Source organism: Pteropus vampyrus, unplaced genomic scaffold (assembly GCF_000151845.1).
Source record: "Pteropus vampyrus isolate Shadow unplaced genomic scaffold, Pvam_2.0 Scaffold33, whole genome shotgun sequence".
Lineage (NCBI taxonomy): Eukaryota > Metazoa > Chordata > Mammalia > Chiroptera > Pteropodidae > Pteropus > Pteropus vampyrus.
This window is the reverse complement of record NW_011888814.1, coordinates 4,813,921-4,828,279: the sequence shown is the minus strand read 5'-3', so window position 1 is coordinate 4,828,279 and position 14,359 is coordinate 4,813,921. Positions and strand designations below refer to the sequence as shown.

Sequence of the window (14,359 nt, the reverse complement as noted above, 5' to 3'; positions counted from 1 at the left end):
ACATGGATTTAAATATAATTGATGCACTTCAATCCATTACATTTATTTATTTAGTGATTCTCAAATTTTCCAGTCTTTGTCAATAGGAGACTCTAAGCTGGCTCATGAGACTTTTGACACAATCCAAGTGATCTGTGGCAGCATCCTTGCTTTATGGTATAATAAGATATTTCAGACTCGCCCCATGCATTTCCTGTCTTAGGCCTGGACTCAGACGTTTTCCTAAGAGACCCTGGTTTCTTTTATGGGTAAATGATATTTAGATATTTAGATTATGAGAGCTAAGGGTACAATGCTAGTAGATTGATTAATTAGTTTAACTTTTTCTTCCATGGGATCAAAAAAACATTAACTGCCTAATACCAGAATCACTGTACTTGTGGGTAATGTTTCTCTGTAAATCAGTAAAAAAGAAATTTGGTGCGAATAAGTGTTCTGTATTTTCTGCTGAGATCTAATGGAAAAATAATTAGTTTAAGGTTCCGAAGAAAAGGGTTGAAGACCTAGATACTTCTGTGTGACATTAAGTCATTTCAATACTCTGAGTCATACATAATTTCTTCTACTTCAAGATAGAGATACTATTACCTATCACTGCTTTTATGGGGACCAATAATGAAAGTACTTGATAATAATAGCTGACATTTTTATGTGCCAGGTTTTATGCTAAATATGTCACCTAATTGATATCATTAAATCTCTATAAAAGGACAAATGATACCATTATCATCTCCTTTTTATAAAAGAGGACAAAGAAGATTAGAGAGGCTGAGGACCTTGCTGATTCCATAGAGGGAAGTTAGAAATGTCCTAAGACCTGAGAACACGATGCAGCAGGAGTGAATCAAATTAAGTCCACAGATTCTACAGCTGGGAGAGCTGGAGGCCAACTAAACATAACCAGAAGTAGTAGCCCGAATTAATTTAAAAATGCATTAAATTCATAATCAAAAGCTGAACGAATATATTTGGATTCCTTTACAACCAGAGTTATGGTGGGAAGGATATTTAGCAACCCGGATTCCAGACTGGGCTCTTTTACAAGTTGGCTCTTTGACTTTGCCATTGTTTTATTCTCTTCAGGCTTCAGCTTTTCATAGAAGAATTAAACTATGTGACTTCAGAGGCTAATAAGCTAGGATAAGAATAGAACAATAATGTTTGAGAACGACTTTGAATAACTTACTATTAATATGTAGAGTTTAAAAAAAAAAAACCTTATGGCATATTTATAGGTTCCACATTGATTCAGGTTTCTGGATCACTCACTGATTCCTTCAAAATACTTACTGAGAACCTACTATGTGCTGGGCACGTAACAAGTAGTGTTTTAGCAGTGGACAAAATGAGTCCTCATTTTCCTGGTTTACTTTCTAGTGGGAGAAGACAGACAATAAACACATGCGCAATGTATACATGTCAGATAAATGTCATAATATATGTCAGATAAATGCTACAGACAAAAGAAATGAGAAAAGTTGATGGTGAAGCGAAGCGTCCGGCCCCAGTGCCCTCTTTGCTCTTCCTTGAACACCAGGCCCACTACCAAACGTGCGCCAGATGATTGGTTTGCCTGGAGTGCCCTTCCCTCAAGTGTCCTCATGGTTAACTCTCCCTGATTCAAACAGCTTCTGCTCAACGAGGCCCATCACATGGAGAATCCCACCCTCCCCATCCTGCTCTTTATTATCTCTCCCATGCAGATCTAACATCTGATATAAATCGCTTATTTGTATATTTAACGTCCGTCTCCCCCAGCTAGAATGTAAGTTCCAGGAAGGCAGGGCTCTTTGTTTTGTTCAAGGATGTATTTCAAAGCCTTGAATCATGCCTGATAAGATGTAAATCTTCTTAACAATGTTGGTAAATTGATTCATGTACAAATTAATTAATCAGTGAAAATGAATTAAGAGGGTGATCTGGAAAGTCTTCTCTGATGAGGTGACTAAATAGAAAAGGCTGGCATTTGAAAATCAAAACTTAAGAAAATTGTTCACATTCAGTTGGTAGACATTATGTAGCCTTAAAAATGATATTTAAGTTATATTTATCAGGATTACAAAATAGTATAAAAACTACTCATAACGTATGGTTGAGTGAAATACATAAGAAGCAAAAATATGTGTATATTATTATTACAACCATGTAAGAAAAAAATCTTTGGAAGACATGCTAAGAAGAAATACACTAAAAGTCATCAGTATATGCTAAAGTAATTATTGATGATTTCTTTTGTCATTTTTTTTATTTAAAACATTTTCTATAATGTGATATGTTGTATTTGATATAAAAACAAACTTAACTTTTAAAAAGTTAATCTACATAATGCTACCTCTCATTCCTGGTATTATAACAGTCTTTTCTTTTTTTGTTGTTTATATTTTACACTGAGACATTGACCTTAACAATGTCAGTAACCTCTGACAACCTCAGGGACCCAGAGTTGAAAAGAGCACGCTTGGACTGCATGCTCTATATTTATAGAAGACAAAAGCGTCGGAGAGGAGGTTAACTCATTCTCATGCCTTCTGTAACTAGCATCATACCTATCTTGAGTTTATCTCCTAGTAGTTTGTCTCCAGGGTAAAGAAATCCTATCGGTTGAACATGTCCCTCAAGAGAGCACAATGCATGAGTGATTATAAACAGAATATAACATCGGAAAGAGAAAATTGCCCAAGATTGTTTTATCTTAAGTGTTTCCTTTACTTTGATGATCGAGGGAAGATAGTTGAAGATTAGCAACGTGTATCAAAAGCCAAAGTATGTATGGGATGTGTTATTCCATTTACTCCTCAGAATAATTCACCGAGACAGGAATTATATTACCAAATTTTAGATGAGAAAACAAGGAATATAAGTAATGCCCAGGGTTATACAGCCAGATGAGTAGTGGAATCATGATTCAAATTAGATTCAAACTGATTGTAAACCACTCTCAAAAGTAATATATGGGGGCCAAAAATATTGAATATTTCTTGGTAGATCCCCTTCTCAATAGCACTTCTGGGTCCCTTAAATGTATATATTAAGTATTTAGCAATGGTTTTTGTTTGCAAAAGACACCAACTGCATTTTTATTAACATGGTTCCAGTTTCCAAATCTCAAGCAATGTCAGCCTAGACAAGTATTAATATTATCCTGAAGACTTTCACAGGATTTAATTGCCAAGGTCTGTGAGGGAAGGGTTCACAGTGGGTGAGGGGGTACCACATTGGAATAGATGCCTTTGCAGAGAGTAGGGAACAGCTCCCCTTGTCTGAGTCTCTGCACCCTCATAAGAAGCCACATCAGGAACTGGTTCTTCGCTCAGCGAGCCCAGGCAGGGAGCAGAAGCCTAGTTGGAGCCTAAGGCTGAAACAGGAACTCTGCATCCGATCCGTTTCAGTGGGCCAGATGACCAGGTTACGCTCTGTCCATTGAACCAGATAACTACTTAGTAAGCTGTCCTTAACTAAACTAGTAGCTGACGAACCAGTCTTTGAAATCAGTAATTTAATATTCATAGGTATATTTTTATGTATATACTATATTCATATAAAGACTAAAATATATTAGCTCTAGTTTAAAAACAACTTAAACATCCCAGTCAGAAAGAAGAGTGCATCGATTTTTCCCCTGGATCTGATTTCTTAGCTAAATGGAAGCTAAATAAAGTAATATATTATGATGTATGTGAAGTGACATACGTACCATCTACTGATACTACGTCTCAATGGATTTCACAGGAGAAAAAAAAAGTCATAAGTTTCATCTCTTCCCTAAGTGCCTGCTCTAGAGAACACACAATTCCCTTTAAACTCAATAGTTCTAACGACCTGCTAAAACCGGCAGACATAGCGTTACCAGTAAGCTGGAAAAAGAGGAAACCCCAGCGCAGCCATCAGCCGCCCTCATTTCTCTGCAGTCAGCCCCTTCGTATCCCTGATAACAATGACAGGAAAATTTCTCTGCCATCACTGCCAGGTCCATATCCGATGCTTTTCCTTTCACATCAATTTCTCCGTCCTCAGAGGCCTCTATGTGGTAATTTGCAGGGTTCAAGTGGAGGTAATCCGGAGCTTTCCACACCTTCCTTACGCATCTCCCGTTATTCCTACAGAGGTGACGGCTGCAAGTCTCGGCAGCTTTGGTCACGTTGACTATGTAGCTCCCCAAATCGCCACTCACAAACTGCTTCACCTTTGTACAGTTGCCCTAGAAATGTAGAAACAAATGACTTTTAGTGTTGTTGTTTTTTTCCTTGTACTGATAGGGTTAGAGCATCTGGGCCAGCAGAACAGCTCTTTGGACTTGATTGGAACCTAAGAGCTTAGTTCTCAGGCTCATCCACTATAGCACAGGGGACCAGATCAGAAAGGGTGACAGGTTGAAGGGACTGGAGATAGAGACTATGTCACAGTAGGGCTAAGCAACTGAACTGGAATGGGCCCCAGGGTCCGCATATGGAACCCTGCCTTCTTCCAATTTACATCTTTTCTTTCTTTCCTCCTCCTCGTTCCCAAATTAATGATTGTGAAAAAAAGAGCAACAGACTCAAGTTAAAAATCATGCCAGAGCTGTCCTGAAAGGTGGCCACCTTCAGCCACCTTTCAGGTCTGTGGTACCTTTCATGGTCGTGTTAAAACCTGAATCATCATATTCTACCCATTTGTGTTGACATGTAGCCTTCTGGATTTTCTTGTTAATTAGGCTCAAATAACAACCACCCCAAGTTCTAGCCTTCTGTACACAATTCAAACAAAAGAAAGCCCGGAAGACTGATGAGGTCATTTGTGTGTGTGTGTGTGTGTGTGTGTGTGTGTGTGTGTGTTTACTATTACACGTTTGCCACCTGGCTGGTATAGTCAGCTTCCGGGTGAAACAATGCTCATGAGCCCCATGGACTGGAGGAGAAATATTAACCTGGAGAGTCAGGAACTGATCCTCTCCGTTTCTGCCTAATTCTCCTATGTGGACAGAGGAGACTGTTAACCTTTTATTGTCACAAATAGTTTCACAAACAATATCTCAGTAGCAAGAAGTCGAGGCTATGAAATTCTAAGAATATTAGATCATCATGAACTTGTAAAATCTTCGATTTAACAAAAGTGTTGAGGATGCAAGTATTATAATTCAAGGCAAAATATCTTATACTATAGAGATATAAACAAACAACATCTGTAGATACAAAAGAGAGTATGATTAATGTGGATTGGGGAAAAATAAGAAGTCTTCTTGGAGTAAATAATATCTAAGTGGAAGAAATGTGAAGAGATATACAAATCCTATTTTAAATGCTATTAATTTTCAACCAATTTCTTCATAGAGGAAAAATAAACTCAATGTGATTAAAAAGTTACCATCTATTTCTACTTCTCAAAGTAGGATATAACACATATTTATGTAGTGGTTAAATGCGAGGACTCCAGAGTGAAACTGCGGTTAATGTAATGCCAGCTCCATAACTAACTAGCCTAACCAGCTACTATGCTGGTTAGATTTCCTCTTTTCCTTCCTCATTTGTAAATGAAGATGATAGTCCCTACCTCACATGAGTTACTGTGAGTTGTAAGTGAGCAAATCAAAACAAAAAAAGCACTAAGCACAATTCTGAATAATAAATATTTAGCAAATGTCAGTATTATTATTACTATCTCAACAAAAGTTAATAGTTTATTGCTCTTCTGTGTATCAGGCACTGTAAACTTTTTTTCTAAAACTGGTTTACTGTGGAAGCCATGAGAGCTCTGATTAGAGTGAGATCTATAGGAAAACAGAGCAAATACTTTAAACAATATTAACTATACCTTTGAGGTACTATCTTACCTCAGATGAAGTTAAATTCATGTCTCCCCAAATAACAATGCCTGCAGCTCCCAAGGCAGCACTTTCTCCAATGGTACTGATTAGATCTTGCTACATTGAAGAGAGTAGGTTCATTATTTATTTGAATTAAAAAAAAAAAAAAAACAGAAATTAGGATTAAAGGCTGAGTTCAATATAACATGATGAAACTATTTTCTGCTTTCTTAAAGTAACACAAATATTGATTGAACCAAAGCTAAAAATCACACTCTATAATCATATGGAAAAACATTAAATATTTTTAAAGAAAAACTTTGATTTTGCCAAACAGGATATTATTTTAAAGACAGACTGTAAATAGCCACTGAAAGTTGTTAAATTGAAGTTGGCTAGGGTCATATACACACAAACCAGTTATATGTATATGACCCAGAAGCAGAATCCAAAAGTTTTTCTTCTCCAAATGTGAGTCACGGCTCTCATTCTACTTAGCTAAGTTCCATTTCCAGATTGCCACACTCCCCTGAACTTCACCTCTGTAGTGACTAGGAAGCTTTTGTGTCATTTGGATTCCAAGGCCAGGCAAAGTAACAGTGATAAGGACATTCTGGCTCTAATTTGGTACAGCCCTTGTATTTGACCCCTGAAATTATTTGTGTTTAATTTCAAAGTATTTACTTTCTAAAAAAATGTTATTTTATTAGTTTCAAGTATACAGTACATTGGTTAGACATTTATATAGTTTAGTCTCTGGCTCTCCACCTAGCCATTACATTAATGCTGACTGCATTCCCTACACCGTGCTCCCCATCCTCGTGACCATCTATCAACTACTAATTTGTACTTTAACCTTTCACCCCATTCTCCCAGCCCCATAACACCCCCCTCCCATCTGGCCATTCCAGATAGTCCTCTGTATTTATTTAAAGGTCCAGTCACAGCAAGGCAATCGAAATTTTTGTCAATATGGTCCAGATAGAGGAAAACTGAATTTCATCTGAAAGAATTTACTTTTGTAACCCTAAAAGATTATCGTTTTAGTGTTTAAAGGCCGTTTCAAAGAGAAATTAAAAGTTGAATGTATGCAGTTGGTTTCCTAAATTAAGTTTCTACAATAGATTTCATAAGTAAGTTTGTTAAATTATAATAGATTCCCCCAACATTTAGGATACTAAGCATTCGTTCACCTTTTACTCCAAGGATGAACTTCCATCAGTTATATACTGGAAAATGTAATTGGGTGATTTGGTGACAAATAAAAGCAGAACTTTAAACTATATTTTACCTCGGGCATTTTATATTAATATCAATACTTGAGCGATATCATCTCTTTATCTGATATTTTTATAGTCCACTCGAATTAAAGATTTTGCAACCTCGGTTTTTAAAGGTTTTCCCCCCTCTTGGGTAATTCTCTGAAAATTTTCAAAAAGGAAAGAGATTTGTTTTAAACTAATTTCCCTTTCCAGCTCACATCCATTCCCACAATGTTAGCGTCTGCTGAATAGGTCAGAGCTAACAAGATAGGAAGGGGGTTTTTGTGAGACTCAAATGAGATAGTGGAAGTGAACAGGTTTCGAAAATTATCCACGCTATGATGAATATGGGGCAGAGGAGGAGCCAGCCATGCAGTGCCCAGAATGAGGCCTCTGCCGGGTCTATGTCCATCACTTCTTTTGGCAAAGACGTAAGAAAGCAGAGCTTCTCCTTCCACTCACTTAGAAACTTCTCCGAATTCAGCAAAGCTTTGGGGCTGAAGTCTCCCAATGGCTTTCTGTGAATTCCTATTAAGTGTATGTTACGGCTTTTTCATCTGTGTCACAGTTCTTGGATACTGTTTGTTTTTGTTTTTGTTTTTTTCGGTATTTGTTTTGTTTTGCTGTTCAGTTTTGGAGGTTTCTATCAAGATATCCTGAAGTTCAAAGATTCTTTCCTCAGCCATGTCCAATCTACTAATAAGCTCATCAAAGATATTTATTTCTGTTACAGTGTTTTTGACCTCTAAAATGTCTGTCTGGTTTTTATCTTAGAATTTCCATCTCTCTGCTTACATTGTCCATCTATTCTTGCATGCCGTCTGCTTTATGTGCTAGGGCCCTTGGCATATTAATCATAGTTGTTTTAAATCCTTGTCCAATAATTCCAAAGTCCCTGAGATACCTGAGTTTGGTTCTGAGGCTTCCTCTGTCTCTTCAGATTGTGCTTTTCCTTTTTAGTATGTCTTGGAATTTTTTCTTGATAAGTAAACATGATTTATTTTTTCTTGATGGGCTCATACAGGGTAAAAAGAACTGCTATAAATAGGCCTTTAGTAATGAGCTAGCAAGGTGCGAGGGGAGAGGAAAGGTTTTATAGTCCTATAATTCGGTTTCAGTCTTTTAGTGAGACTTTGCCTCTGGACTGAGAACTTCATAAATGCTTCTCAGTTGTTTTATTTCCCCTCTTAGCAGGGAAAGGCTGGGTAAAAAGGGCTAGTGGAAGGTGAGAGCCAGCTGGAGTTGAGTATTTTTCTTCCCCAGGTCAGTTAGTCTCTGATAAGAGCCCAGCAGGACTGGCTCTGGTTAAATAGCTTCTCTTGAAGGCATGCCCTGTAAGTACAAAAAGCTCTAGAGTATTCAAAATGGTTCCTTTTCTCCTTTGCCTGTCAGATGCATGAGGGGCTTTTTCTCCAATATTCACAGAGAGGACTCGATGAGCTCTTGGAGGTAAAACTCACATAAGTGAAGACACTTACTTCCCACCCATGACTGTGTCCCACTGGAGTTTTTATCTCTCAGACCTGTCTGTCCTCACTGTGCCTCCAGTAATTCATCCATTTCAGTTCAGGTTTTCTTACTCCAGCAGCGGTTCCCACAGAAGTTTCTGCTCATGGGTTTTGACCTGGTAAATTGTGATTTTCTGTATTCACCTGTCTGTCTCCAATTTTGAGGGCAGCAATCTGCCCTTTGTCTTCAATTATGAATCTAAGAAGAGTTGGTTTTTCAGTTTGTTTAGCTTTTTATTTGTGAAGATGGAATGGCAACTCCCAAGCATTGCTCATGTGTCTCATGCTTTCGGGTGGTCCCAATCTACTCCCAGAGGCACCTTACCCATGACTTACCTCACTGAGTAGTACCTTTGCCTTTTTTGGTCCCCAAAACATAGCTGCTCTGTGATTCATTCAGCACCCTGCTCTCAGCTAGGTACAGAAATTTGCATTAACATCTTTTACTGACTCCTTTTCTCCAGTCAGCTTGTGCATGAAGACTTGCCATTTTTGAATAAGTCCCAATAAAACTCTGAAAATGACATTAAATGACACAGAGAAGAAATGAACATTGCCTCTTGATATCAACCTCAGAACGTGTTCCTTTCACCACAAACATCTGTAGCTTCCTTACTTAATATGGATCAATAACCTATAAATACAAACTGTAAATACTGTGCCTCCTTCCCCCTCTGATGACAATGCCTTAATCCAAAGGAGTTCATGGGAGAGTTCCAGTTTCTAGGATATCATGGAAGCTTGGGAGTTACCAGTCCATCTTCACAAATAAAAAGCTAAACAAACTAAAAAACCAACTCTTCTTAGATTCATAATTGAGGAGAAATAAAGAAAAAGCCCAGAAAGTAATAGCCAACAAATCTTTCAGGTCTAGGGCTGCCTTGCCCCATCTATGATCCTTAGCTCAAACTAAGGTTTTGGAGGTAGAGGGTGGGGACGCCCAGAGGACTTTCTTTACACTTGGGTTTCATTCAGTCTCTGGTACTCTACCACAGTGCCTGTAAGTAAGGTGCCCACAGTGGGAAGCTGGAACATCGCTAACGAGCTCCCTTTTGTGTGTTACCAAGAGGGAGTATTAATTCATTACAGGCAAAAAAAAAAAATCTTTAAATCTACAGTCAAGAAAACACCTTCGTTAATTTTTCAACATAGCATCAGGTTATTTCTAGGTCGAATTTATATGTTAGTAGTGTAGGAAATCTTTTGTGTGAAATGAGGTGTTACTACCTCCATACCACCACCCCCCACCCCTCCAACCTATGGCTGCTGACAAGAGATTCTATTCTTAGATATTCCCTTTCCAAGTTTAAGGCTTTGATACCTGTTAAAATGTGATAGCTTTACTACCTGTGTTTCTGTAGTGTTTCAAATTTTCATATATATTTTCTCATTTGAATTTCATAATACTTCTGCTAGGTAGGTAAGAAAGATAATACTGTCCCATTTGTAGATTAAGACAATGAGGCATTGAGGTCTGGAGATGTTAAGACATTTGCTACTTATTGATAAATCCTTTTTCTAATCCTGACTCTAAAATGTGGAAATCTTTGGAAAGATTGGGAATGGAAGCCATTACTAGTCAATTATGAGTTAGTATAAATGAATATCAGGTTTTTAAAACTTTGTGGGCAGATTTTTAGGAAAGATAGAGTAAGCTGCTGAGTAAACTAATGTCTTAAAACATTTGGAAACATCTTGCCATTCAGAAAGTTTTCAGAATGATACAGAATTATAACCTTGGGACTGTCAAAGAAAACTGTTTCTAGATGAGACCCCAACTGTCGCTTCTTCTTAGAGAGAATAGATGCATTTCTGAGGAAGTAGCTTACCCTAGGTTTGAAGAATGTGCAGAATGTACTAGTATGCTAAAGTAATCTTATCGAAGTGAACACTTTGTCTCTTAAAGTTTATTTCTTCCAAAAGTAAATTTATTATCACTAAAAAAAGAAACATGTTTGAGCCAAATATAAAAAAAGGAAAATAAGTTTCATAGAAGATATTTAACTCTTCATTCCAGAATCAAGACTATTTTGTAAAGATTTAGATAACTTTTTTATACTTTCCAGATCGTGCTGATGTCCTATCATTCTCAATCATTTGTTGCTGATTTTTCTAGGTAATACAAATATCAGCTCACGATACAGATTTTCTTTTCCTTACTCATCTCATTAACAGTGCCAAAGTCATAGAATTTACTAAACCCTGATACGTTTGTGCCATTTCTCCCTCTGAGGAGTAAGTCGTACGCCTTATGTGCTCCACAGATACTTATCCATTTTGGTAGAGTCCTCACCTGAGTGTTTCCTGAGCCTCTGCCCCTGGATGCCTGACACCAAGAACATCTATATACATTTATGTGCTGAATACATACTGGAGAATTGAAACTTGTAGTGGTGGAGAAAGAAGAAATGTGACAAACCCATAGTATCCAGTAATATCTTAAAACACCATTGTATCGTAAATGAGAAGGCCTGAACAAGTCTCAAGTCTTCTCATCATAGAAAGTTTACACATAATTACCCAAATCCAAAGATTAGAGTAGCATCTGCTTTTAAGTTTTCATCTTTAGAAGTTGCCATTTATTGGAATACCAAAGGGAAAATAAGGGAGGGAAGTTTGGGTTGACAGTTCATCTATTTTAAAAGTTACTCTCATGGTTTGTGTGAAGTCTTTGGCTACATATATGACTTAAGTAAAATAAACAGAATAAAACTTCTATTTGTAAGTTTTAACTAGGGTTACAAAACCACTAACTAGTGATGAATTTATTATTAAATTTAGAAACTTGTACCACTCTTACCAATTTTCCATTAGTTGTGGTCATAGAGGTATGAATAAACCAGATGGCTAAATCTATAGATTCACCTACTTTTAGCAGGCTTGCCACTCCTTGATGCCTTTAATTAAAAAAATAATAATAATAATAATTAAGGTTAAAAAACCCCCACAGAACATAAACCTTAGTGTCTTAGCCATTTCTAAGTGTACAGTTCAGTAATGTTAAGTATATTCACATATATGCCTCTCTTATACCTCTTATCAGAGCTGGTATTATACAGTATAAAAGAAAACATCTTTGTTTTTTCTTTTGACATTTTAGATGGTGAAGTCAGGAGGAAGAATGCCTTTAAATCCACTTCCACGTGCGTGAGCAAAATATTCCATTTTCAGACATTCTCTCTAATCTTCCAACCTGTCCACTATCAACCATTTCAATAACTTTTCCGAAAGGCCAATTGTAAGGGAGCGCGACAAAGTTGGGGAACAGGAAGTAGTAGCAGTTGCTGATATTGCACTTTTATCTCCTCTTTCGTTACTTCATTTCTTAACATAGTAATAATAAGATAATCAAAATTCAGTTTGCACAAATGAATATCTCAGTGGATGACTAGTCAAAGGGAGAATTATGCTCCTTTCTAACATATCGCTAATTAGGAATTCCTCAAAGAACACAATTAAAGTAATGTCTCTTTTAGAGATAGGGAAGAAATTCCTCTGTTGCTGACAAGGGATGTCTTACCTTAGAAAGGAAAAGTAAAGGTTCTTCTCTGTAGCCTAGCCTTGTGTAGACGAACACAGGCAGAGTGTAATCATGGGGTGTCATGGTGGCGATCCTCATGGATTCAAGCACCCGAAACTGCGCGAAGCGCAAAATGTTTTCGCTGTCTCGAAGAGGTTTCCCGACACCGACGGAAGGATATAAAGCAGCACTGCTGTTCCAGAGCCAAGAGAGCTCGTTGTTCCTCAAAACTTCTGCTTCTGGGCATGACCCAGTATAGTTTGGGGCATAAATATTATAATTGTGGCAATCGGGATATAAGTAATAACCCCAAAGGCCCTTGGGTCTGTTCTTAATTCCCAATTCGATGGTTTCCTTCATGAAAGCTTTTGCACTTTCCTCAAAGGTTGCTTTGGCTAAACATTCAACATCGGCAGCTGACACATTTGTTTGCATATCAGAAATAAGCTTTCTTGACTTCTGTCTGTAGACATCTTTTGTGTTCCAGTTCCGGTCCCACTGAGGTCGCCAATATTCCCAGTCTATAACAGCAAGTCCACTGAAATCTTTAGCAGGGATATAATAATTAATATCTTGGTCGGCTTTTTCTAGATGAACTTGCAAACTTATGTTCTGGGGGAGACCCCCATTAACGGGAACCCCCTGTGATGTGTACCATGGATAGTATCCTAATCTGTTGACATAAAATATAGTGACATTTTGCCCCCTGGCCTTGGCCAGTGGGCTTCCAATCATCTGAAACATTTTCAAATTCAGTCTTATATTATATTTTATCAAACACTGATCTGTTGGAGCATTCCAAGCAGCTATAAAAGGTTTTCTTTGATGAACTGGAAGTCGAGCAGGTTTTAGGGAAGAGATTGACTTCAAGGAGAAAAATATGAACAGCCATGATGTGAGACATGTTGGCTGAACAACACAAAACCTTACTTGTCCTTGAGATAATCGTTTCATGATAAGACAAAAATCTTATCTTCAGCTTTAATGCACTTGGAAGACCTGTGGAGAGATTTAATTTTCCATTAGTGGTAATTTTGAGGGAAAAGACTCAACTATTAGATGAACATTATTATTATTGTTACATATTTATATTTTTAAAGCATATATTATTTAAAGGTCTTAAAGAGGCCTATAAGTAAATGAGATATAAAAACCACTGTAGTAACCTAGTTCCTATTGGGGAGCAAGCAATGCAATTGACATTCGTAGAGATTCAGACCCTGTGTCCAGAATACAAAATGAATAAGATATGGTCCTTGCCCTCGAAAAAGCTCATGACCAAATAAAGATGTAAAACAATAGCTACTATCATTTTAGAAAACTCATCAAACCCTAGGCACTATGCTTAAGTACTTTGTAAATATTCATCTCATTTAATCCTGCAATAACTTATTATTTTATTAAATAAGCTGAGATGTCCAGTCGCTTTTCCATCCTTCCTTACCGTCTAGGGTGCTGATATGTGACCATGGCCAGGCCAATTAGATGCATCCTATTCTAGATCTTGAATTGAAATTTGGGGACTCAAAGAGCCTGAAATGTGGTGGTGTCAGTGGTGACAAATCCCAGTGTTCAGGAGTGGCAGTGACTTCTGAGGCATCCAGAACCTGATATCTAAGGTGTCAATGTTAAGTGACAGCGTCATCCTCATGGGACAGCACTTGGCTGCTCAGGCCAGTGAGGTTTCATTTTGGTTGCTAATAACCAGAAACTCTGACTGACAGTGGTTCTTTACATGGAATCTGTGGTTCTGAGTACTGCCATCAGCAAAGCTGATCACCTGTTATGCTGCATGTTGTATATAATTATTATTTTTAACCACCAGGTGTCACCAGCCAAACCTCATAGCAATTCTTGGGAGTAGGACACTGAGGTAAACAAAAGAAGTAAAATTTAAAATAGTTTACAAAACTTTATTCAAAGACATTTAAGAAGTCCTTAGTAAATGGCTATACACAAAACATCAGTTTTTAAGAGCTATAGAGGTAGCTATTTTCTTCACCCATTCATTGATGATGTGCTCTTCCACAATATAAAGGTGAACAGGGTGACACCACTTAGTAACATAAAATATATTACACTGAACGTGTAAACGATGGTTTAAAGAGAACGGTATTTTTAAGGTAATATAATTTTATGAAAACAATAAGAATTGTGGTCCTGAAAACTGTCCTTTATATTTGAGATAGATATCTATATCTATATCTATATCTATATCTATATCTATATCTATATCTATATCTATATCTATATCTATATCTATATCTATATCTATATCTATATCTAT

At 37.3% G+C, this 14,359-nt stretch overlaps 1 protein-coding gene and 1 long non-coding RNA gene across 2 annotated transcripts in view; one reads left to right on the top strand and one right to left on the bottom strand.

The window, feature by feature from the left end:
- LOC111737962 overlaps window positions 1-14,359 on the top strand; it is a 24,712-nt gene that overhangs the window by 5,075 nt on the left and 5,278 nt on the right. Inside the window, exon 2 of the long non-coding RNA XR_002779629.1 lies at window positions 10,619-10,621. This is a non-coding gene — a long non-coding RNA (uncharacterized LOC111737962). The remainder of the gene's footprint in view (window positions 1-10,618; window positions 10,622-14,359) is intronic.
- The window catches only part of HYAL4 (hyaluronoglucosaminidase 4), an 18,427-nt gene continuing 7,549 nt past the window's right edge, over window positions 3,482-14,359 (bottom strand). Inside the window, exons 2-4 of the mRNA XM_011357174.2 lie at window positions 12,073-13,071; window positions 5,810-5,899; window positions 3,482-4,198 (exon numbers count right to left, since the gene is read on the bottom strand). Coding sequence (XP_011355476.1) covers window positions 3,812-4,198; window positions 5,810-5,899; window positions 12,073-13,026 — 1,431 coding nt within the window. The 5' untranslated portion in view covers window positions 13,027-13,071 and the 3' untranslated portion in view covers window positions 3,482-3,811. The remainder of the gene's footprint in view (window positions 4,199-5,809; window positions 5,900-12,072; window positions 13,072-14,359) is intronic.